The 23386-nt window shown below is 41.7% G+C and overlaps 1 protein-coding gene across 3 annotated transcripts in view; it reads left to right on the top strand.

The window, feature by feature from the left end:
• Positions 1-23386, top strand: part of thada (THADA armadillo repeat containing) — an 89879-nt gene that overhangs the window by 8988 nt on the left and 57505 nt on the right. For all 3 annotated transcript variants that reach the window (XM_037124359.1, XM_037124361.1, XM_037124360.1), the window contains exons 21-27: positions 420-580; positions 7121-7230; positions 9717-9849; positions 12845-12967; positions 13532-13654; positions 14126-14217; positions 21185-21274. In XM_037124359.1, the coding sequence (XP_036980254.1) occupies positions 420-580; positions 7121-7230; positions 9717-9849; positions 12845-12967; positions 13532-13654; positions 14126-14217; positions 21185-21274 (832 nt within the window). The remainder of the gene's footprint in view (positions 1-419; positions 581-7120; positions 7231-9716; positions 9850-12844; positions 12968-13531; positions 13655-14125; positions 14218-21184; positions 21275-23386) is intronic.

The raw sequence follows: 23386 nt of genomic DNA on the forward strand, positions 1-23386 counted from the left end.
AATGTTGACAGTCTATTGGACTTTTTTGTCTGTATTGTCAGACAGTAACTTTCAGAGAGGGAGCTGGGAGAAGTCAGTCGTGTGTGTAGTTCCAGCGATGTCCTGAGGGGGGCAGTGTTTGACCTTATGTCTTCGTGTCCAGTACTTCTAGGAATCTTATTAAATGATTACCTAAACAAGTGTGACCAGACACATATTATGACCTCCATCTTTTGGTTTCCAATGAATACAAATTTTTACGGGGTGCAGCACACAAGATATTTGTCTTGTGTGTTGCACCCCGTTAAAATTTGTATTGTACATTTTAGTTTACGTATTAGGTAATAAACCAGAATGTGATCAAACTTTTCCCATGTCAATTTTTTCATGTTTGCGTGTGTGTGTGTGTGTGTCACCGTTCGTGTATGTATTGGCTTCAGGCGGTGAGGGCTACAGGGTGACAGCCCAGATGGTGCTGGTATGTTGCTGGCGGAGCATGAAGGAAGTGGCCATGCTGCTTGGACAGCTGTGTCAGAGCCTGCCTCTGCACTACACCAATGACAGCGCGCACACGCACGTTGGGCTCATCACAGAAGAGCAGGTGAGATCCTGATGTGCAAAACACACTCACTCAGATTCACTCTCACTCTCCTTCTCCTGTTGCCTCAAACACTGTAGCATCCAGCAAGTTTTGAAGCAGTTTTTGGGCTTGTGTAACTGTTTTTAATGCGTTTTCTGACATTTTTGGCAATTTCTCTGGGAAGTTAATTCAAATTTTGATTTTACAGTTATGGTGATTTGAAATTTAGAGTTATAAAGAGATTACAAGTTTGATATAAAATTAGGCGTGATTGAATTAAAGCAGGCTGTTGGGCCTATGCGAAGGTATGCGCTGTAATGGCTGCTATTCAAATCATGTGATTAATTCTCATTAAATACAGTTTCTTTATGAACGTCAGGAAAAAAATCAGTGCGCATTCCATCACAGCGGGCCACTGATTCAGATTTGAATTATTCCTGAACTCATGTTACGTTACATAAAACTGATCCCACTGAGTTCTAGACAATATGGTATCTGGATTCCCAGTGTGTGTGGATGTGAACACAGGTATTGTAAGTCAGTATTGGGAGAGATATGGTCAGACTGATGTAGTCTTACATGCTCTGCTCCCCCTGGTGAGAAGGGCCTGCCAGAATGGACTTCAGACATCTGCTGTCACTACGCCGCTCTGTGTTGTCACTATTCTCACTGCTTTGAAGCCTCATTTTGGGAATGCAATGGCTAGCATGGCTAACCAACCAACTGTAGAACAGCTGATCTGTGGTAATGTACTGCTGAGGAACACAGGCCAGCCCCCCCACCTTGATTACATAGAGTAGTTGCCATTCTCATCCAGTAACGATTATTGGAAAACAGCGACGTTAGATTTGACGCTAACCTTGTCTCAGCTGATATTTACAGTAGACAGCACACAAACTGAGCTTATATATTCCATATAATAAGGTGACATTGTTTTTCACAGTATGCGTGTATATGTACTGTATTGTGGAATGATGTGAATGTGTGTGTGTGTGTTTGTGTGTCTGTGTGTGTTTGTATTGCCACGCTGGGAGGCTCTTCAATTAGCATCCGCCCTCGTTAGCGCCACGCTTTCATTTGAGGCCCGACCCTGCTGGTTTAACGGCCGCGACGGCCCTCCCTTTCCACTGCATTCTTTCCAAATCACTTCCACCACCAGCAGGAAAACACAGAGTGCTGCAAACAACACACTCCCACACACACATACACATGCACAGACTGACACACAGACAAACTCACACAGGAATAGTTGTCTGAGTGTTTCAGCATGTGGACATCCATAATAACAAGGGTACCAGACAGGCTGCATTTGTATGTGTAGGGGGTAAAGCGTATGTTTACGTGTGTGCTTGTGGACCAATGCATATACTGTACAGCTCTGACAGAGGAAGGAAGTATCACACTGTACTATGTGCTGAATGTGTGTTTTTGTGTTTGTGTAATAGGGAGGCACAGTTTAGTACTCTGTAGTTTCTTTACTGGGAATATGTTTAATTGCAGGAATGTATCATCATCAGTCAGTTTACTACAGGGTAGCAGTAGACAACAAATTCGACTATATATTATTTATCAGCAATTGTTTTTTTTTTTTGTTTTTTTTACATATTTCACACATTTCCTGTTTTTTTTTTTTAACTCGTTTCCAAAAACGTCAGTGTACATGTGGACTAGGCCTTTCATGAGATGTTTGATATCATTCTCATTTCTATAAAGTAAATGTTAAGCTACAGCCAGCAGGCAGTTAGCTCAATTTAGCCTAGCTTGTTGATTATTGAACTTTGACCAGATGCATGTGCATATTTTGGTCTCAGTTCAACATGTTACAGTTTGCCACTGAGTTCTTCAGCTCCATTAAAGTTTTTCAACAGTCACGCAGTATTTCTTCTAAACCAGATGGACACAGTAGGGCTGAATACAGCCAGGGTGTTTTTAACTGTCCCTGCAGAAACTGACTCGATAATGACGTCACAACCACAGTGTCCCAAAGAGATAATTGGTGGTGATATCATGGACACCATGTTGGTCAATGTGCTAACTATGGCAGTGTTCCTTGTTACATAACCGATGATTGAACAAACTCATGCTGAGGGCTGCATGGACAAGAGGAAAATCTGAACTCCTGTTCACTCCGTCCTTACCGCATCCCTTTTTCTGTTTCATTCGTTTGTCATCAGTTCCACGCTTTGTGTGTGTGCATGTGCGAATAGTGTGTGTGTTAGCATTAACAGTCAGTGGGGTGATTCCAGTAGTGTTTGGAAAGTTGGATCTGGTTAAGTCTCTGTGGACAGAGTCACTCTGCCCTACCACAGCAATGACATGCATGGGCAAATGTATGTGTATACTTTGTGTGTGTGACCAAAACACATCTCTTCCCAAAATGTGTGTGAGCTCAACACCTCCTGCGGTCCTCAGCCAGCATCCTGTGTTACATCCTTGTTGGCCTGGCAACACTGCAGATGTTTCTGTCACTGTGTGGCACCATGGCAACAGCAATAGTTGTGATGGGCATAAATGGTAATGGTTTGATATATTCCCTTTTCATTAATGAGCAGTGACCACATTATTTTGAGACTTTTCCTGTAAAGATGATGCATTGTGATTGGACTTTTTGTCTAATATAGCAGTGAAAGAAGGGAGACCGGACTGTTACACTGGCTGATTGTAACAAAGAATAAAGGAAGGTGTAGCACTTTGACATCCTGACAGGACAATACAAGTTTTTGTACTGTTTGAGTTTGACGGACCACCAAAGTCGCTGGTCAGCTGGAGTTTGACAGCTCTGGTGTTTATTGGCATAGTTTTGCCTGGATCGGTTGGAGCCCTGGTTACACAGAGGAGCCAGACCATTTGTCTGGCCGCTCTGCAGCTAAGGGAGAAACACACCCACACCCACATACACACACATACCGCTATTAACACAATAGGAATGCTTTGTCCAGCACTACTTTATATTTGCTCTCCAGTGCAAAATATTATTGGAATTCATTTTGTGTGACAGAATTCTGAATGTAGTTCACAATCATTTCATATCATGTACACATCGTTTCTCTGAAAATCTCCTGTACCTGTCAAAGATGGCGAAAATTGACGATGATTCAAACAAGCAAATGTCATCACATTTCATTGCTCAGTTAGCAGTGGTTAAAGCGAATAAAGCATGAGTGATTGAAGAGGAGACTTTGGACACAGTTAAAGACTTTGTAGGCTCTGTCGAACTTAAAGACTGTGTAACTTGGTAGCAAGTAGGTCCATGATATCAGCAACCGCCTTTGAAACCTAAATGCTGCATTTTCACCTTTTGTTACTCGATTTCCCTATTCAGTGTCACTGAGAAATGGATATCTGTACATGTATACATGTATTTACATGAATGTATATACTGCCTGGCCAATTGATGGTTCAGATATTGAGCATTTTTCCAATGATTAGAAAAGTAATAAGTAGTAATTGCAAAGTCATATCTAACTGACATAAAAATAACAGCTATATCGAATAAATGTTATGGAGAAAAAAACACATTTGCCTCTGTAATGTTGTTAATGGAAGTATAAAGTAGCAGAAAATGGAAATACTAAAGTAAAGTATGAGTACCTCAGACTTGTGCAAAAGCACAACGCTTGAGTAGATGTGCATGGATACATTCCATCCATTCATAAAAACCCTCAGGCGACTTGCAACTGAGGCTTGAATTGCTTCATAGAGTCAAGTCTTACTTAAAGTTAAAATATATGTATTTTAACTTAATTAACTGTAATTACAACTAATTTTAACCATGTCAACATACCTGACCAGTCCAGCCACGCTGAACCTGAGCAGCTGAGTGTGTTTATTGTGTAATAGTAAAAGAATCTGAATGAGTGCTTTCAGTTCTTCTGTAGTCTGAACCATTTATACACCAGAACTTCACAATTCTTCTTGCAGATTGCTGCAACAACAACAACATTATCAGAGTGCTGTCTAACCCTCGGCCTCGGGGGAGAAGTTGGCTATTTGGGTCACTGTCACGGCCCCGAGCCATACATGTAATTAGACTTGGGAAACTTCCCTCTCCGCACATGGAAGTTTTTCTGGGAAACGGGCACGTTTGCAAACAGGAAGTTGACGTCTAAATAAAGTCACCCCCCGTACCATCCCCCGCCCGGCGCAGGAAGCTTGCTCGGCCCTTTTAAAACAGTTACACAGACGGGAACCTTCGGGAGGGAAACTTTAAATAGGCGAAGCCACGGCCCGGCTCGGCCCAGCTCAGCACCGCAGCGGTCTGGGCCCCGGCAGCCACGGTCCTTCTAACAGTGACTGTCGCTGCCATTTTTACCCCCGTGAGGTCAGGCCTGTCCTGGGAGTCCACTCTGGCCAGCAATGTGATAAGTCATTGGGCTTGGTACCACTGTGGTTTCCTCAGTCCATACTTTGGTGTTTAAGTTAGTCCACTTTGGGTCGGCAGGGTCAGTTGAGTTTATTGTCCAGTCATGTGGCCAAAAAAGCAGCTGCCCAAGCCATACGTTTAGTGACACTTTCTCTTTTGCAATATTTTGCTTTTACACATATTATTCATTTATTTATTTTTCCTGTTTTTAGCACCTTCTCCTGCTGTCTTCACACATCATTGTTCCTTGAGTCAGTGACATCGTCCCTGAAGGCTCCAGTGACTGACGCACTCCCCGTTCATCTGTGGGTCTGCGTCTGTGTTAGTTTAGATGTTGTGTCTAACCCCACATCCCCTGAGGGGCCGTTGGGATTTTTTTTCCCCCTTTTCACACAGGGTGTTTTTGCATCAATGTTTCGCCACCCCTCCCTGTGCCCTCCATGCCACCCCTGACTAAGTCGAGGCCTGGCCGCCTCTGCGGTGGCGGTGATACCACAGCCTTAATGACAGGGCGCTGGAGCCCTGCGTCCGCCTCGCCCTGCCGCCTCACCTGCAACACACTCACCAGTTTACACACTGCCACGGCACTCAGTTGTGTGTGTTGTGTGTATGTGTATAGTTAGAATAATGTTGCTAACACTATTACTAACTGGATGGTTTTACTGACAGTGGCCATTATGTGGATGTCTCAGCATCCTTTTTTGAACACACTTGTCACGCTACTGACATGCCGCTCTCACGCTTGACAGGCTCGACACTCACTGGCTGAAAACTTAAGTGTAGTCTTTAAGTGTGTAGCCGGTGTTGCAGCTTCACTTTGCTTGCCAAATAGGTAAAAAGATAAAGTGAGATTAGATAATGCAGTTTAGAGTTTGATCGAGCGGACTGGAATTTTGTCATTCGCATGGTTGGGGGATATTTTTTCAATTATTTGTTGTAATTATGTGACTTACATGGGATCTGTGTGTTTAGCAAAAATGGAATATGATGTTCATAACTATGTTTTTATCAGTTTATGATCAACTAAGAATTATGTGTTTCTTAGGAAGAGTCTTTTATAGTATATCCACAGAGGGTGATTTTCAAAGGGTTCGCTATGTTGTGCTGCTGTGTTTCTGTAGTAGCCCATAGTAGACAAACCAAACACCGACTATGGAGTTGGCCTTTTATCTGTTTTTATTTCACAGCAGGTTCTCCTACACTTTTAAAAAGATTGATACTCTAACTCAAAGAACAAAGTCTGCCAGAGAGGTTTTATTTAGATCTTAGTGCTCCCCTGTTTTGTTTTCATGTTCCAGTGGACATATTCTCACAGACCAATAGTCATGGCCATCGCGGTGAGGGATTTTGCACCCACAAGAACGATGAAAAGTGTTCTCTTTGTGGGGATTTGCACCAGTAGACTTAACTCGTCATCTATCCACATTAGTTTCTGTGCTTTGACATGTTACCCAATAATTTCCAGACTCTCAGCAATTTGCTGCCGCCTGAGACATCACAACGAGTCGCGGCCATGACTTCAAGAAGAGACTGAATAAACACCGTCTCAGCATGAAACCGTAATCCCTAAGCTTAAAGGCTTCAAATGTACATGGTGATGGTAGGTGATGATGCTCAACTGAAAGTGAGCCACTGAAATGCTTCCATGAGTTTTGAGACAGGCTTTTACTCCATGTGATACCCCACCTATCACACTAGGGTTTTCAGACTGTAGATTAGTACAGTCAGTGCAGTCATAGAACAATCTACCTCTGTAATGTGTATCACTTAAGAAGTTAAAAGTGACCCGTCTACAGCCAGACTTTTTTGTTTAATTCTCTGTGGAAAGGTGCTTGGAAAAACTACACTACATCTTGACATTCTTGACTCCTCAGATTAATACTATGATCATAGACAGGAAGCTACTGTCACATCGGTATGCAGGAAAACATCTACTTCTTGGAACAGAGAAATGTGTCACCCTAGTCCCTCATTGTTCAGCCACTGATGCTGCTCAGTGTCTGCACTGTTCAAATGTTCAGGTAGTGTGCAGCCTGGCTGACATTTAATCTTTTTGACTGCAGTTATGTCATTTTGAACCTGAGTAACTGGTCACATTCATTTCTGCTGGAGGGGAAAGCAGGAGGCTTTAAAGTCATGCATACATAACTCCACACCCGCTCAGTCGCTGATTCCCTCCCTGGTTCTCTCTGTTACAGGTGGAGGGAGTCGGCCTGTACTTCCGTCAGCAGCTCCTGCAGTCCCGTCATCGTGGCGCCTTTGAACTGGCTTATGTGGGCTTTGTACGCCTCACCGACATGCTGTGCAGGTGTGTGTGTTCACATTCAGGGCAAAGGGCTGAAAGGTAATACTGCTGAATGGCTGCAGGCACCAGCTCCCATCATAACACAGTGTGTGTGAGTGTGCCTTGTCATTAGCAAGAAGTCCTCTCAGTATCACTGGTGGAGCCCTCCTGACGGCCAGCAGAGTTGTTGGCATTAAAACAATGTACCTGCAGATCATGGAGGAACACAGTGTGTCAACTAGCAATGCTTAGAATATTTATATTGAATAAATTAAGCTAATATATTTTTATTATTGTGTGACATTACAATACATCATTTGTTTAAAGGATCCGTTCAACATTTTGTTTGATCTGCTTTTTTTGTCTCTGAGAGAAGAATATTGATGTCTCTTTGCTTGGGACAGAGCTCAGATACTTGTTTCCCAAATGTTTAAACCAAGAGAAATCTGTCACCTGTAGCTATAACATCAGATGATGCACCAGAAAGAAAGGGAATTAAATTTAATCTAACATCACCACCATTGCTCGAAAACAGCAACTTCCATGACCCCTTTCTACAGTTTAACGTGCAATGAGGGGTCACTCAATCAAAACGGTGAAATCAAAAGTAGTTTGATCATGTCCTAAATAATTAAAGAATAATAAAATAGCTAATAATAATTAACTACCGATATGGCTAAAAGTAATGGATATATGGGCAGTTGTACAGTGACAGGAGCCATTTCGACCAAATGCAAACTTAACCAAACCAACCTAAAAAAAATGACATTTTGTTTGTGTGAAAACAATATTGGAACTTAATCCACTTTGATATCATTAATAGTTAAGCATGGGTGGTGTTGTTGAAGGGGTATTCGAGTTCATCTGACAGGCCTGTACGCCTGTGGGACTGCGTCTGACAGAATTTGGGAACCCTTGCTGTAAAACAGTGCAGATATAAATGCCCGTGCCAAACCAGGAGTCTAAAGCGACAGGAAAAAAAAGGGAAACGTAAAGAGAGATGCAAAAGTAAAAAGAAAGAGAACATGGGGCAGAATGAAGAGAGAGACGAGGAGACACAGCGAGAGAGTGCAAACACAGTGGAACACACCAGAGCCAGATCCCGAGGCAGAGCATCAAAAGGCCGCGGTTAAGCACCCCGCAATCAACACCCCATAACCCAGCACACGGCCTGCATACCATCCACACACTGCTCTCCCCCTCTTGAAAACACACACTCGCATCCACAAGTGCCCTGAGCAGTACACACACTCCTAGCACTCCTACACGCAACCACTAGAATGTCGTCCTCATTACACAACACACTGCGGGACTGTTTTTTTTTGTACAAGAACAAAACAAGTGAGTTTTGTTTTAACTGCTCAGCCCTGGGTGGTTCAAAGGCAACACTGCTGCGACGGTTTTGTGGTTTTGTCACCTGCCGCAGGGCTAAAGACATCCTCCACAACCCACCATTGAGGAAAAACAGAGAGGCACAAGAAAGTGAGAAATTCTTTCATGTCGTTTGAGAATTAAAAGATTGGTTTTTCTTTCCCCTCAGGAGGATAATAGCAGGATTATTTCTGTGAAAAGCGCAGATGATGGGGGAGTGTCGGGTTGTATGAGACTCCAGCCACGTTGAATGTTGCCCCTGGCAGCACGTCGCCACAGAGGCCCCATCAGTCTGTGCTGCGGTACTGTTCAACGTGGAATGAAAGTGAACGAGTAGCTTTGAAATACAAAACCAAAATCAACGTTTTATTAGTTTAGCAATGCTTTCACTAAAAGTAGATCCTGTAGCAAAGTATAGTGCTAGATGAGATGAAATGTAAAATTGCCACTTGAAATGAATTTAAATACAATGAATCTCACAGCAGTAACTTTAGGTACTTAGATAATTAGGCTGAGGTCTTAAAATTTAGGGTGTTAAATCTGCTGTAATAAAGTAAATGGCATTTAAATGCATGGTTTGTAATTTCTGCCACTATTAATGTCAAAGTGTAAATAGATTTCTACAAAGTCATTTTCAATTAATTAAGAATATATAATGTAAAATAAGTGATGTCAGTGAATGTGTGTGTGTTAAGGGTGTGTGATGAAGTGCAGTGGAGTGTGTGTGGCAGCGCTGCGCCTTTCGCCCGGTCCTTCACATTGGATTGTTTTCATTTGTCCTCTCCGCTCCACCGGCTCTTGTCAAACAGCTGCTCCTTACAGAACAGGGCATAGCGGTTTCTTGTGGGTGTGTGTTTGTCAGACCTGCTTCAGATTGTATTCTTAGCATTTGTTTTAAAAACACTCAGCGTACCAGATGGTGTGGAGAACAGTAGTAATGTGTCACAATTTAGGGCAGGGTTCCATGTAATATCAACCACTTTCAAAAAGGGAGGCTACACAGGAGACCTAGATCCACAGTGAATTATTTATTTCATATCTAACTGAATGAGTCAACATGTGGAATTTCATAGTGATTCATCTGCTGTAAGATTTTGTGTATTTGATATTGTGTATGTGTGTTTGTGTGTGTTTGTAAGGAGTGGAAGTCAGGCCCTGCAGCAGCTTCCGGCCCGCTGGCTGTCTGAGGTTCTAGAAGAGGTCAAATCCAGCGACCCGTCATCTAAGCTGTGTGCCACACGCCGCAGCGCTGGAATACCCTTCTACATCCAGGTGTGTAAGCATGGCTTTGAAAATGTAAATGATAAGAATCAGACTAAGGAGTATCAAATGGGTGCTCACTTGTATCCGTCTTGATTCTGGACTCGCTCCGTTGATTTTTAAGTGTTGGAAAGAGGCCCTGTTGTTTTAATTTGAAAGCCTTCAGAAAGCAGGCGATGCAGATCTTTTGTCAGTAAACATCACATTCCTCTCATTTAGTTTTTTCAGAGTGTGCGGTGAAGTGGTCACATTGGTTTACTCCATCATTACTGAATGTAGCCCTCTCTGGACACAGTCATCCTTTGTTGCTGTTTGGGATCCTTTGGTGCTACTCAAGTCACAGTTTTTGGGTCACTGCTTTATTTGAGCGTTTTTTATGTCATCATACCTGTCAGTAGACTGAAGGCAAATAAGCAATTTGATTTTTATTTATGTCAATTCGTTGTCATTTTCTGGATTTAGATAAGGTGTTGCATACCTGTCCTTCAAAGGAGGAGGATCGGTATCCCTCCTCTGTAGCTCTCCCTCAGGTTTCTTTCAAAGTTTCTCCTCATTTGAATTGAGGGTCTTAAGAGGACAGAGGATGTTCAGAGGCAATGTGATCTGTGATACTGGGCCGCAAAAATAAAATTAACTTGACATAATGTTCACATAGGGCTTCACATTAACTGTGACACAAGTCATATTATGGTTAATGTAAAAAAAAATAAAATTAGTCAAAATGAGCATTATGATATGGCATGTGTTAAATGCGCATAGTGGTTACGGTTAGCGAATGAATGTTGGAAGGTTTTTCTGAGGTTTCACAATAGCAACCCTATGTTTCTGTGCACGCTTGTGTGTGAACATGTGTGTGTGTCCTTGTGTTCCTGTTTACTCCTAAAAGTAGTGCAATCAGCAGTTCTTGGCATGCCGCTGGAGCAATCACGCTGGAAGAACACTGAGTCTCTTAATCCATCTGTCTTTTTTACTCAGTGAATCGCATAAACACACAGAAACACACACAAACACACCGATTCATGCACACACATATATCTGCACACACACACACACACACACACACGTTGTCCTTTGGTTGACCCCCTCTTGGTACTCACCAGTCCCACACACCTCTAACAATGTGTTGTAATATCTGACTAACCTGCCTTAACACTTGACTGACTCAGTGTGTTGCTCAGCCACAGATTGCCTCCCCACTTCCTCTGATTACTGATATTAAAACTAGACATGACAGAGTTCATGTTTTATCATAGCAGTAATTTGGGAGTGGGGGGGGGTGCTCTTTCTTGTGGTTATGGGTAAGAGATGCATGGCTGCACCGCTGACATCACCGACATCACCGACTCCCTTCTGTTTTTTACAAGTTTATAAACCAGGCACGTGCGCTGTAAAGAGAATGTCTGATCTTTGAACCTGCTGAATTTAACCTGGTTACATTCTTAATTTTGATTTTGAAATAGAACTCTTGAAATCTGGAACTAGATTCTAGGTTTTAAATGTCCAACAGTTGTCTTCCTGCAGCAGACGTTGATTATTTGTTGGAATTATTATCACGTTAAATTCCATGAGCTTCCCCGTGGCTTATCTGAAAATGCTTTTCTAATGAAGAGATGGTTAGACTGCTTAAGTTGGAGATTTTGTAAAGTGAGAGAAGAAAGAGTAGTAAGGCAGCGCAAATCACGATAGAAAACAAATACGGGCGACACAAGATGTGGATGAAAGGAGATGGGGAGACGAAGGAGATAAGAAGAAAGCGGGAGAGCCTGGCAGAGCGGAGGAAGTCTGGAGAGAGGCAGAAGTCGACACCTTGGCAGAGCCTTAAGCTGCATTCCTTCACACAGAAAGACAGAGTCAGATCCGGCAGGCTGGCTCCTGCTCTCGCCTCATGCTGGTCTGGACCGACCTGGGACAGACTTCACAGGAACCGGGCTAGCCCTCCTCTTCCTCTTCGCTTTTCTCCACCCAAACCCCCCCAAGTGCTCATAAGAGCCAGACAGTGCCTCCTCCTCTCCTCCCTCGCTCCATCCTCCATCTCTCCATCCCTCCCAGGCCTGACTGTTAACCATAACCCAGGCCAGACACACAGCTGGCTCCCATCAGCTCCCACAGTAAGATAACTCCTTTCACACACAGCAGCCGACTGCTGTCACCTCCTGGCTCCCACATTCCCAGCTCCCACTCCTGGCACATACAAATGATGTCATTCAGTTGAGCTATCAGTATAGACCAACTTATGTAGTTGTAAAGCTGTCTTTATGTGATAAAATACCGCTATACTGTAAACAGCGATGGGAATAAATCATTTCAGTTCAGAGCCCGACCAGTGCAATTTTGCAAACAATAAGATGATAATGAATCTAAACCACTTAACTGACGGTAGTTCATGTGGCCTGTTATGAAATGAATCGACAAATGCGTTACTTGCCATTATTTGTCAAAATGCATATCCATACAGTATATCTGAATAGCTGTTAACATGTTGCATGTGTACTGTGATCGAACATCTTTTGGACTCTTTGTTAGGAAATAAATTGACAGGTAAATAACATTTCATTACTATATTGTAGACTTTCGACTTCATAGAAACTCAGCCAAACAGCATAAGAGCACTATACCACCGGTATATTGTGTTAAAGTTCAGGTTTCAAAAGATAGTCTAAAAACCAGTGGATGGCATGGAAGTGGCTCTGTCCACTATTTATTAATTATTAAATAAGCAGAGGTTGAGACTGAAGACTATGTCTATGTTTGAAAATAAAAATATCTGCGTCAAACAAATCTCCAACCAAACTGACAGCAGTTGGGTTGCATTGTGGGTAGTGTAGGAACCAAGTTTTCACAAGGAAGAGGAAAAAATAAATTAGTTTTGGTTTGGCTTTGTTTTCGATCCTTTTTGAGTCTGACTGTTACTAGAAGTGCAGTCATCTGCACACACAATATGAATCATTAACACTGATCTGCTTTGAGGCTCATTCTTTTCTCTCCCTTTTGTTTTTTTCTTCCGCAGGCTCTTCTCTCCTCTGAGCCCAAGTCATCCAGTTGCAGCCTGTTGAAGATGACCATGAGGGAGCTGATCACTTTAGCCATGCCTTCTGTTGACAGGAACACCGACAGCTCCACTGTCCCTCAGGTTCGACCTCCCAGTAGCTTCATAAATGAATCGTATATCCAGTCAGATTTTACCTAGAAGAGCTGCTTCCTGAAAAATCTCTGAATTAGCATCACAAGGAGTTCTGCTGGGACTCAAGCTCCTTACTTGTAGCCCTAATACAGTTTAAGCTCCCTTGCAGTTCAGTGAAGTATTAATTGATTCTGAAAATAAAACAAACTGGATCACATCCATTATAATGGAGCTGGATGGCACAGTGGAGACTGTTCAGCTCTTGAAAATACATCAGGAACGAATAACAGCCAAACTGTGCTGTAATCTGGCTGCTGCTGTTAAATATGTCTACCAGCCTGAACATGAGGTCAGTCATCTTTTGAAGGTTGTGTAATATTTATAAATATTCCCAGCTCATTAAATAATGACGAATAGTAGTAAGTTGTTCAGCACATCAGCTGTGGAGGCCTGTTGACAAATGTAATGCTTTTTACGGTTACGTAAATGTTTAGTTTTTGAGTAATTTTGTGAATGTTTTTCGAAAATAAATCATTGTCTTTGTCATTGTGCGTTGTGTTTACCTCACCGCAGGTCCACGCGCTGAACATCCTCCGGGCTCTGTACAGAGACACTCGTCTGGGGGAAAACATCATTCCCTTTGTCTCAGACGGACTGCAGGCTGCTGTGCTGGGCTTCACCTCTCCTGTTTGGGCAGTGAGTTTCCACTTCCATGTTTAACACATCTGTTTTTCTCCGTTGTTTGAATTTAGACAGATTAAATTGTGCCCCCAGCGTCATGCTTGTTTTCCACTCCAACACTTCTCCTGGGAGGTGATTCTAATATCTGGCAAATGCATTTATGTAACTGATGGTAGACTAAACATGGAACAAATTTAGTCAGTATTTGTCTGAAAAGACAAAGAAGTTAACAATAAGTGATTGGAATATTCATAGACATTTACTGCTATTGGACTGCATTATTTGTCTGGTCTAGCCAATAAACTGGCACGTTGGTGTCAGTCTGAGGCAGTGTGCTTCTGCAAAACCTAATAGTGATGAAAAAGGTGAGTATTACTAATTTCACTGTATCTGTGATGCTTATGTTTGCTGTGTGGTCACTTTTGATATTGAACACACCGTCTCTCTGTCTTCCATCATCCCTCCCTCTGTTGTTTTGTGTCCCAGGTGAGGAACTCCTCCACTCTCCTGTTCAGCACTCTGATCACAAGGATCTTTGGAGTGAAGAAAGGGAAGGACGAGCACTCAAAAAAGAACAGGTCCGCTGTTTCTCCCTCTCTACCTCTGCTCTGCTAGCTCAAGTTTACTCTCATGCGCATCGATGCAGAATTAAATGCATAAATCAGAGCGTATCAGTCACTTACGCAAAAATAAGGTCTGAAAGTCCAAATTACTGGTGCATAAACTTCTCTGTATCAAGCCGATGTGGCCATTGTTCGATACTGTCTTTTAAAATCCTTAAAAACAAAGGAATCTCAGTCAGTGGGTAGAGTTTGATAATCACTACTTTGTTTCACTTGTTTTCAGAGTTACATTATTTCAGAATCTGATCTGGAATGTCTTGCAGAGAATCTAATAAATCTATGTTTTCATAGTACAGTGACAGTCAACCAGTTCACAAGAAAGCACGAAATGTAAGAAGTTACATTTGAAGCATTTAAACCTTAAATATAAGCAGCAGGTGTGTTAACAGTGGTTGTTTGACACCACCGGGGGGCACTGTTGTCACATCGCTGCCTCTTAAAAGCAGGTTTCACTGATCACACCCACTTGTTGCTTGTGGAGATGCAGGTCTCCACTGCTGCTGCACCCACAATAATGGAAGGACACTGGAGGGAAAGAATAAAGGGCCATTTCACTTAAAAAGAAAAAGAAAATGGAAACAAAAATATAAAATTATTATTATGAATGCTCTATAAAAAGATGTGGGATCGTCCCATCACTGCTGTCTTGTGCCTGGATTCATACCAGCAGGCTGTGATTGATCAGACCACAAGTGCATTATAGCAGGATTTGTCACAAACGTATGTCATCAAAAGTAAAGTTACAAACAAAACTCAGCGTGTGTGGTCTTATGAGGAGCTGGTGCTGTTCACTGGTGGCACATCTGTGAGCAGTATGGTCTGGATTACAAAAATGTACTTTGTCACACAATTTTAGGGAATGTTCCTGTGAGGGCGGGGAAAAAGGGAATGGGCTATGGGCCATAAAAAGTTCTTATTTAAACCAAAGGTGATGTTAGTGGTGATAATATTATATGATGATATTAATAAAATTATGTCTCTCAAACATAAAACTTCAACTGTAACAATAGGCACATAGATAATTATGTTTGCAATACAGTGAATCACAGTCACTTTGGTGATGTGGATGACAAGACACAGACAGACATCATTTACGTACACGAATGATTGTTTTTCTTTGTTGATTAATCTGTTGATTTTTTCAACTAATCTGTTCATTGTAGATCTATATAAATGTGAAAAATGGTGGGAGATGTTGATCAGTGTATTCCGAAAGCCCAAGATGACGTCCTGAAATGTCGTTTGTCCACAATCCAAAGATTTTCAGCTTAGAAAAAGAACTGAAAGTCTGAATTAATTCACATTAAAAACAATGATCAAACCGATTGTTGAATTATTATCTTTATTATTATAATATCCTTAGAACTTTTCAGGACAAATGAGATAACAAGAAATTTATATAACCAAAAGTGACTGCGTTCCATATCCAAACTCATTTTGTTCTGGGAGCTGTCCCTTGATGGAGATCTCATTTTGGTTTATGAGATGTTTATATGATTGTCTGCCACTGTCACACACAGAGTCAATATGGGTTTGAGTTGGTGATGAATCACTTCAGAAGTTTAACTGTCTCAGTTTCAGTTGGAAGGTTATCAGTTGTTCGGCCTGCTCAGCTGCCAAAGATTGTTTGAAAAATTATGGATCGTGTTTGGGGTTTCTGGAGGAGAGTCTTAAATTATAACAGACTCCCAGTGCCTTGTCAAACAGCCATCCAAGTATTTGGAAACCTTGATAATGGAAATGATAGCAGACTTGGTCAAGTGTGTTTTTCCATGTGTTCTATGATTTGTTTTATCCAACACTGGGTGCAGAGTAGGTGGTGCTGCAACAGGTTTAAAAGGACGTCACAATCACAGCTTTATGTCTAGAAATTGTGTTGCAGCGATATCTACTGAAGGTCGCGCACTAACCAGCTTGCAACCTCCTCTACCATTACCACTTTGTATGACAGCAGGCAATGGTCTGATAGCCTCTCTTGTGTGCTGTGTCAGCTGGGAGATGCATGCAAGTGGCGAGTTTGCTACTTAGTTTGTTAAGTCAACAAAATAATCTCATAAGATGTTAAGACAGGAAATATTTTTACACCTATTTTCCTAAAATCCCATGTCATCAAACTGACGCCCGTCGGTCTTGGAGGCTGTGTTTAGTCTCAGTTTGGTGTCCAGCTATCTTCACGTGGAGGCTTTAGAGCTCTGTTGCCCATGGTGGCTCCCTCTATGCTCCTGTATAATGAGCAGCAGTTGCCTGTTCCTCTGGTGATATGCAACTCCCTGTATGTCAAATTCTGGTCATATCTTACATGTTACATCTGTAAACCTCTTACCACACCACTATTTCGCAAATGAAAATAAATGTGCAGTGTGACCTTGTACAGCTTGAAACCATTAGTTTATAAAACATTTATGTGACTGATATCTTACCGGCCCCTGTTGGAGGTGATAGAGATCCTTCTAGTATTCAGGGTATATTAAAACAAACATGAACAATAATGTGCTTGTACTGCTTGGCTGTAGGACTATATGATGATTGTATTGAGGTCTATATTGAGCTCAGAAGTGATTTGTTACCCCACAGATAATCCAGGGTTAGGTTTCACATGGCTTTGGGCCCTGCTCCGGGAAGCTCCGTCTGCTTCCCCGTGCTGAATTTCTATTGGCTGGTTCTCTGAAGGCCTCTGAATGCTGTTAACCAAGCCAAGGCTGCCACTGTTTATCTTGTCTGTTTTTACTTCTGTTTTGAGTCCGCTATCCCTCCCTTTGTATAGCTCTCAGTTATATCCCCCCCCCCCTTTTCTGCTGCTTTCTTTCTTATTGTCTTATAATATGTGGGGTGATTTCTATATTAACGTGGGAGAGTGTGTGTGCTGTGATCAATGAGAAATTGTTCTTGTATTTTAATGTTACTTTACAATGTTCAGTTGGAGATTTTCTTTCAGGGCAACTGATGTGCTCTGGTATAATCATTGTATTGACTTGAAACTGGTACAGAACTGTGCGTGTCTGAGCAGGAAAGCTGCAGCTCATTTATAGTTGTGTCTTTTCCTCAGTCTGGTCTGTGTTATTACCACGATTTTGTAGTTGTGATCTCTGGCTGTAGAAAATGCATTGTGACAGCTTGTCCACTCTAATATTTGGCCATGTGCGTGTGTGTGTGTGTGTACGGGCCTCTTGGTCCACTAACACTGAAGCATAAACACATTTCCCTCTCACACACACCAGTTTATTTACAGCATTGTGTGTATTTGTGTGTGGGGAGACGGGGCTTCTTGCTGTCTGTGGGAATCTCAGCTGTTTTTTAGGTTTTTTTTTTACGTAGTTATCTGAATCCAGACATTTTGTTTGCTTGTGGGTCATGATTCAAGTAAACCCAGACACCGGCTTTGCTGCCCCGTGACCGTACATCGATGTTGATCCGATATCGTTGCTGAGATAAATGCATCTCTAAACAAAGCTGACAGAGAGAAGATTGCTCTCTGCATTCCGCCCCAAAGCCTCCAGCTTTATCTCGAGCTTGCATCAACTCTTCATTTGCACTACCTACGGTCTTGTACATGCGAGAACGTCCATATTGATGTTACCTAGATTAGATGCTATGGAAAAAAAAAACAAAGTAAACTCATAACTCAATTATTTTATCTTATGAGGGATATTTTGCCAAATGGCCTTCTTCAGCCTTCCTGAAGTCATTCAAAATGCTGTTATTAAAGCAGACAATTAATAAATGCATCAGAGTTGTAAGTGTTTGGCTTTCCCATTCACCTTTATTGATGACCTTTCCATTTTTGTTTACTGAAGTGCTTTTAAGCATGGTGGCAAATGTTTTTCTTCAGAGTGCGGGTATCTCGATCAGAGACACCTCAGCAGGACTGTTTGTATCACCCACTGTCAGTTGTGTATAAAGCGTCAGATCTTTCCTGAACACCTGAAAGAGAGCTACAAATCCTGCTTAAAGAGGTGATGTGCTAAGAAATGTCCTGAATTTAAGTTTAAAACATTGAATAAATTTAACTAATATCAACAGAGTGAAAAGAAACAACAGTGTTGACGTTATGGTGATGCGTTGCAGAGATGTCTACTGAAGCTAGCATGCATGGGGTTGTTATGATAAATGAAGAAACAAAATGAAAAAAAATAAAAGTTATGCCTCTCAACTTTGGATTAAGGTTAATCAGCCCCTCTAAATTGCCTGTAGGTGTGAATGTGAGTGTGAATGGGTGTTTGTCTCTATGTGTCAGCCCATTGATGAACAGGGGACTTGTCCAGCATGAACCCCCGCAGCTTGCTAAATGTCAGCAGGGATCAGCTCCAGCCCCCCCACCACCACCCTGTAACTGATAATGGAATTTTTGGGTGAAATATTCGATCATTTTAGCTCATTTGGGCTTTGGACACTTGAAGCCACTTGATATGTTTTGAGAGATGATGTCTGTTGATGTGACTGCTAATAACTCTTGGATATGAAGTGTTTTATTATTTTAAAAAAAAGTAGCAAGAAGACTTGAGTAGCACACAGCAAAAGAGTCTCAACAGTATAGTATGAAATGTACTTTCCTCTTATTTAGCCTAAATGAGTGTACACACACAGTTGTTAGCCCACAAATATAACCAGGCCTTCCACTTACTCCTCCTCCTCCTCCTCCTCTCTCTCTCCTCTTCCTCTGTGACCCTCACCCCTTTTTGCCCCATCTAATCTGCTCCGACACAACCTCTGACCTTTGTCCTGCAGGCAGCAGAGTCCTGTCAGACTGAGAGACTCATTAGAGAGAGAAGAGGAGGGTGGACACACACTCTCTCACACACACACACACACACACACACACACACACACAGACTCCCTTAGATAATAAACACAGTCCTGTTTTTGCACATGTATAAAGTGAACATCAAACACCCTCACATTTAAATTTTCCTTTGAGTATTTTTGTGTTTGTTTCCCTATTCAGTGAGTGTTTGTAGTTTTCCTTACACTTTATCTGTGTATGTGTGTGTGTGTGTGTGTGTGTGTGTATCTGTCTGTCTCAGGTCACAAGAGGTGAGAAGTGTGTAATACACAGGTTGAATGGGGTTTTAAAAACTACACACATGACTCACTTCCCTACCATGACAGTGCCTGCTGTTAACTTGAACCAGGTCCAGAGTGTGTGTGTGTGTGTGTTTGTGTGTGTGTTGTGCATTAGTCCAGTGTCAGTTGTGACTAAAGCAGTATGAGATCTCTCCAGTCTTGTGATCATGCGCTTGGCAGAGCAGACCTCTTCCCTTCAGGAGCGACTTGATTTAGACGAGCGGAGTTAAATAAAAACTTTATTGGCTCCGAGGCTGAATGGCGGTCACAGCAGCAAGACCGCCAGTGTTAAATATAAAGTTTGTCATTTTATTGACAGTTGTATATTTGTGAATGTAAATATATAAGCGCAGCCACACATGTGTTTATTTTCAGCTGCACCAAGGTGAGCCAAACACAAAGACTGGATCTGTTTGGATGGAGTATATTTGGCACACTTCCATCTCCTAACAGAGCTTCACAATATCTGATTATATACTCTCTGTCCTTCCCCCCTCATCTGCTTCTTGTTATTTCTTGTCAGTTTTAATGAGGGAGAGCATTTGGAACATTGAGATTAAATCACGGCTATCTATCAGGTAATTTAATCAGCCGAAATTCATGTCGGATCAAACTAAATCCGCAAGTATCCCTGATTATGTCTGCGCTCTCTGTTAACATGGGCACATGACGGCAATTGGTGTTTAAACCCTGCAGAGATTTTGTATGTTGGATTTTTATACAGTATACTCGCTCAAAACTTTAACACAGTTAGAGCTACTTTGTTCAACTAATGGCATTTTTAACACTTGTGTTCTTTCTGACAGTGTTTTCACTGTCGCCCAACCTTAGCATTCATCTACACCTCGGAGTCGCCCTAAGTTGACGGAGTTTGCTTATAGATGCTGTCAAAAGCTCCTCAGTGAGCTAATAAGCGGAGCTTTCAAATAAGATGTTTGTGTAGATGGACTGTTTCCAAGATCAGGGATACATTTTCGTGCCCAGTTTATCTGTATTTGTAATGAAGACTACACCACTCTTTCACAATCAGTGGAATATAAAGAGGGAGGACTTTATAGTCAGTGAGAGCAGGTGCATAATGTCTCCTGCAGCTCTTGAGTTGTCTTGGCTTCAACTTTCAGGTTACAGATTTTGTTAATGGAACTCGTGTGTTGCAAACAAAAGTGGGATCACCATCCCACTTTTGATTGCAACAGACTCAGTAAATGGACTTGCATCTATACACACTCAAACTGATGGTACAGTTATGGGAGCAAGTAAGGGTTCAGAATCTTTGACATGTAGTTGGAGCATCGGATCAAACTACCCTCCAGTTAGTGGACGACCCATTCTACCGCCCGGTTGTGTCATTTCTTTCTTTGCTCTGTATTTTGCAAATGCCCACTTGTAATCGAAATGCAGCATCAGAATAGTTTGAAGAACAACACAATATTTTTAGCAGCGTGGCTCTTAAAGGTGAGGTTGACAATTCCTGCTATTTAGAGAAATATCTTTACAAAAATAGATACAATATAAAATAGATATTTGTGGACAGTCATGTTCCCCTCAGGAGGAACTGTATTAACTGCTCTGACCGATCCTCTGTCTGCTTATGTAATGCATCATCACATCTTATTTTTAATATCTCCTATTCTCTTTTTTTCTTTTTTTTTTTTTTTTAAATACAAGCCAGCAGCATGTTACTGGTAGCATGATGACTTTACCCTGAATAGAGCCTCAACAATGTACTTGCTTGGCTGTAGAGTCAAAATAAAAAAAGGCCATAAAATTCTTCCAAAGTTCTGGATGGAACAACTACCAAAAACTACAGAGTTTTTTAAAAAACACTCTGCTGTCTGTCTTTCTCTGTCTCTCCCCTCAGGATGACAGGTCGAGAGTTTTTCACTCGCTTTCCAGCCCTCTATCCGTTCCTCCTGAACCAGCTGGAGGAGGCTGCAGCCACGGTGGAAAGGTGAGTTGGTTCGCCTTAATCCACACACGCACACACGCACGCTCAGCCCTTGCCATGGCTTTTCACACTCCCTAAATGCCATTATAAGTTTAATATTACCACATTTAAGCGATGCGGGACAGGTTTTTTTTGTTTTCTTAAGCTGATCAAGCTGTAGTGCTTAAGTGCTGGGAGGCTTCCTGCTTTTATTAGGAGGACAAATTCTCATGTGGGCTTTTTTTTTTTTTTTCACTTGCCCAACCGACAGACTATTTACTCAAAGCATAAGATTTTACGACTGAATAAAGCAGATGCCATGTTGAGGTTTAGATTTGTTTTTTTGCAGTGGGGAGTTGAGTCTACGGAGGTTCATTGGCCTTATCTTTTTCAGCCCAGCCCAGACTCCCTTTTTAAAAGCATTTGAGTCGTCCAACAGCTCCCCAGGCAGCCTTATCTTAATATGGATCCAATTAATTGAATGCTTTTTTTTTCAGACCGGCTCTTTCACAATTCCCCTCACTCCCTTCGACCCCTGTTAAAACATTTGCAAATTTCCCACGGAACCAGATCCCGGCTGTCTGACTTCCCACATCATCTGTGTGTATCGTGCCACCCAAAAAGACCAACCACACCACACTGTAGCAAAAAACAGCAGAATAGGGGGTAAAAGAGCCACTGTTAGTGGTTTCAGTTTAGAGTCCTGTTGAGGTTACAGTACAAGTACATACCCAAAATAGGTCACAATATACAAAAGGATATAGAATAAGATTTTGAACTGTATGGTTGTCATTTGAGATGTATGTATTTGCATGTACTCTGTAATCCATCCGCTCTCCCCAAACATACATCGTAAAGAAGAGTTGTGAATGAAAAACAATCCTGTGTCCAGAGATAGTTAAGTGGTAGAAAACTGACATACAGTAAAAACGGCTTGAAAGAGTGTTTGAGCTGCACGAATCCACGCAGAACAAAGAACTCTGCTGTAGATTGTAAAGACACCAAGATTGCTCATCTGCACCTCGTGCGACAGACTGGATAGACTTCGGACTGTTGATTTTAAAGCCCCAGGGTGAAGTATTTAGGGAGATTTAATGGCAAAAATGCTATGCAATGCTAATATTTGAGGGGTGTTCAGTTGGTTGCATTCTACAACTTCAAGGCTACATGCCATATTTCCCACACACTCGACCTTTCTAGATAATTCAGTCTGGATGTTGCCTTAAATATTACTGATTAATTTCTCCAATAGCACACCTTTACACAACCTGTTTTTTGGTTCCATTTTACACTTCAAGTCTACATAAAAACATACATATACATGCTGTACCTACTGTCAACCGTCGATATGCGATAGAGGGAGATAAAAACACATCATACTGTATGATATGTTCGTGCATATACACTGACTTGTGGCTGCCCATATCTATAGAAATGCACATGGGATGTAATATGACACAACGCACACATATGCGTACTCATATAGTAACAACAGATTGCTTTAACAGAATTTGAAGCATCTGCACTCAGCTAAGAATATCCTGGATCAGTGTCTGTTATTTAACCACACCTTGGTTCAGGGTGCACGTCCTTCGACAGATCAGATTGTCTATCGCTCGACATGAGAAACTAAAACCAAATATTTATATAAAGTAAACATGTATTTATAAATGACCAGAATCAGTAACATTAACAGTCTAATTGTCCCCTCCTCATCCACACAGTGTGTTGCTAGAAAACATTTATCTTTTTGTTTGTTTGAGTGAAAAACAAAACCTCCTTTTTATATTTTCTTTGAGTTCTGTTTCTTCCTCCTGCAATAGTGACTGAAACTGTGGACACAAGCATCACCCATCTTGTCTTTGTTTTAGTTCTCAACTCTGGGATTTATTGGCATCCTCTCCTTTACCTCTTCTCACAAAACTCGGTTCTCTCAATCCAGAACTCAGGTTCCGTGGTCGGGACAGACCAGCTTTAGATTCACCACATTTCATGTGACCAAGAGGATACTGCAGCCTTTATCACACAGCTAAAGAAATCAACTTAGTTAGAAAATGTTCTATTAGCTTTCATGGCCTGTCGAGTTATAATTTCAAATTCCTAATCCTGTTATCTCAGCGTAGCAGACTTAACCAT

The sequence above is a fragment of the Acanthopagrus latus genome, chromosome 15 (genome assembly GCF_904848185.1).
Source record: "Acanthopagrus latus isolate v.2019 chromosome 15, fAcaLat1.1, whole genome shotgun sequence".
NCBI lineage: Eukaryota > Metazoa > Chordata > Actinopteri > Spariformes > Sparidae > Acanthopagrus > Acanthopagrus latus.